The sequence below is a fragment of the Paramacrobiotus metropolitanus genome, unplaced genomic scaffold (genome assembly GCF_019649055.1).
Source record: "Paramacrobiotus metropolitanus isolate TYO unplaced genomic scaffold, Prichtersi_v1.0 Parri_scaffold0000008, whole genome shotgun sequence".
In the NCBI taxonomy this organism is placed as follows: Eukaryota; Metazoa; Tardigrada; class Eutardigrada; order Parachela; family Macrobiotidae; genus Paramacrobiotus; species Paramacrobiotus metropolitanus.
The window spans coordinates 1,239,547-1,242,524 of NW_026570228.1; the positions used below are offsets into that span (position 1 = coordinate 1,239,547).

A 2,978-nucleotide genomic window follows, 5' to 3' on the forward strand; every position below is an offset into this window, starting at 1 on the left:
GCCACCGGACCCGGAGTAACAAGCGGCGGGTTTCACCCAACATCCGTCTCCTCTTGCTGTTGTAATGCACTGCTATTACTTTTTTTTGACTTTAGTTTGTTAGAGGGTTTATTATTTTTCGTGCTGGCGTTTTTGTTTGGCGGCTGTTTCCTGTTTGCTTCTGCTCCTGCTCTTTATGAGATTCCGTTGTGAAATGGTACCGGATCGGCGCAATGTCCACGCTTTATGGTGATTTCTTCAGTTTGAAGTTCAAGCTGCACACGACCATTTGATAAAACCATAGTTATGATCGAATAGAATTCAGTTCGTCGCATTGTTCTTTCTGCCATGAATGCTGTAGCGGCTGCTTTATGCAATTCAGTCCTTGGAACTGTTTCTTCGCATGCGAGCTAAGTACTCTGTAGAACAATTTTTTTCATTTTAATGATGTCGATCTGGGCGCGGCGCAGCCATTAAACTTATCGAATAAAGTTTCACGAATGTTATGGTTAGACTTATTAGAAAAGCATATCGAGGATAGCACAAATCCTCATCCCCATTGCGCTACGATAGCATCTAATTAGAAACAGAATTATCGCTGCTAAAGCGAGAACTTAAAATCAAGACACTGACAGAACCACAAAAACGCCAATGCCCATAAAAATTATAAACAGTGCGAGTAATTATAGTAAGAAATGTGTATCAGGATAAAACCTATCCTGGGGACAGGCAATTGCGAAGGAAATCGGGCAGGATTAAAAGAAAACGCTGCGCAATGCGGGACAATTCCTCCAAGCGCAGATCCTGCAGTCCCTCCGCGCACCATTTCTTTTCCCGATAGTGCAAAGACGTCCGTGGATCAGCGGTCTGCGTCGTGCATAACACCTACCAAACAAAGGAATGCTCTTGAGTGAAAATAATCGGCACCATCACGCCAGTGCCAGTGCCAAACAGTTACTGGACTATATTTTTACGCTTATTTAATTACTCGTATTTTGATCCTCTCCCTAATTTATTATTATTTATCATCATATTTATCTGAAATATTTTGATTAACATTTTATGTTGACTAGGTAAGAAAATCCAATAAGTACTCTGTGCTACTCTTACATTGCCGACGGCCTTGCGATGCAGCTCGTAGCCCTCCTCTGTCGTGATCATCGTCAGCCATTTCGACAGTGCCTCCATATCCTTCACGCCGGTCACCGACAGCGCCCCCTCCAACGCAGCCCACACTGAGGACGCCGGATCTCCGCTCAGCGGCAGACGCGTCCTGTTCATGATGATGTACAGCTTCATGACCTCGTCCCACTTTTGCCGCAGGTTGTACTCCAGGAGCCACGTGCAGCGGACCTAATGCAAGGTATCACACGGCAGACCGCGGCATGCCGCGATGAAATCATCCAAGTTACCAGCGGTACGGTCCTGCGGTATTTCAGCAGTATGCACCCCACAGCGCTCATGCCAGATCGATCCGGAGAAAAGGCTCTGTTCATGACCCAGTTCCGAGTGCAGATCTGTGACGTCCACCACATACAGCGCCGTCAGATGGATCCCGGGGTGAATCCGCGCCTTGTAATGGATCATATCCAACAACACAAAAAACTCGGGTAAACCGATGCTTCCCTGCTCTCGATCATGCACCATAACGCGCTTAGTGGAAGGACGCAGACATTTGAAGATGGGCGCCGTTAAGGTATAGTCGATGTTTCGGCGCTCAGCGTTCGTCTCGATCAGAATGTTAGCCGTCAAAGCCGGCGCACCAAGGATTGCGGTCCATATTGGACACACCGCGCGCAGCGAGGTCTGCGTCATCGTGTCCAGATGGGCGAACACCTGCTGCCACTCATCGACGCCCAGTGCAAGGGATTCATCCATCGGCTCACGTTCTGCAGGAGGCCTCATCCCACGCCCGAGAGATCCTGGATCAGCGCCTTGTGCAACGGCCGAAGAATTTCCTATTACAATCACAACAACTCGGTAAACTGCCTACAAGACGCGAACTAGTGGTTATTTTCCTCTTAAACTGTTCTCGCAAACGTGACATGGCTAATCCAAATCAACCAGAACAGTAGTACTTATATCTGTCACAACAACAACAGCTGTCACGACAACAGAATAGATAGCGGATTTTCTAAGCCCAGTCAAGCTGGCTGACATAACAGTCAACCGTGGACGGTATCATTATCCCACAGCCCCATTCTAGGTCCCCATAACAATCCACCGCGGTTGGTTGCAGCGTGTGATGGACACACGCAATGTTGGGTAATACATAGATCGGCATGAGATCGTTAAATCCGCTACCACTGTCGATTGCACGCCTTCCTGTGCGTAGAATGGGACATGATGCTGAGTAGTGCGACAGCGGTTTTCCTGTCACGGATAGAAAAACTGACGTACCTGTGCTGCATCTTTGATCTGTGAGTACCCGACGCCCTCCTCCAACGCTACAATATACTGCAGCTGCCCCTCCGCCACATCGACGCAGTTCACACGACCGTTGAAAACTTGCAGCTCCGCCATAACCATCTCCAGCTGTGCTGCGGTTGCACCACGACAGTCAGCGGGCAACGGCATACTGCACTTCACAAAGCGTCCCGCTGCAATACGCTGGAGTAGCGTTTCGTTCACGACCTTCGGTCGCTTCCGTGGCTGCTCCGACCACCAGTAGCGCGGCACGGGCAAACGGATGCGCGGCCGGGGAAAAATATCGGCCATGGTGGCGCCACTGCCATCCTGCCACCAGACCACGGCCGCAGTGCAGAAGTTCCAGTGCATACGCCAAAACCCTGGCCCCGGCACCTGCGGGGATACCATCTTCCCGGGCCACCAACGCCACGTTCCGCCGGCAGAGTCTCGCCGCAGAACCTCCACCGGAACCGCATCGTATGGCTCTTCCTTTGAGATCTCGTTATATTTCCATTCCTGCCGTCGCTTGGTTAGGAAGACCTTGTGGAAGGGAACGAGTTCGCGTCGACGATCAGGGCACAACAGATCGA

The 2,978-nt window shown here is 50.3% G+C and overlaps 1 protein-coding gene across 1 annotated transcript; it reads right to left on the reverse strand.

Moving 5' to 3' along the window:
• Positions 1–693: 693 nt before the first annotated feature.
• LOC129582854 (uncharacterized) lies at positions 694–1,827 on the reverse strand. Its single transcript, XM_055474472.1, has 2 exons — positions 1,090–1,827; positions 694–864 (listed from the first exon to the last, which is right to left on the reverse strand). Exons 1-2 carry the CDS (start codon positions 1,276–1,278, stop codon positions 694–696), a joined length of 360 nt encoding a protein of 119 aa, XP_055330447.1. The 5' UTR covers positions 1,279–1,827.
• Positions 1,828–2,978: the final 1,151 nt, after the last annotated feature.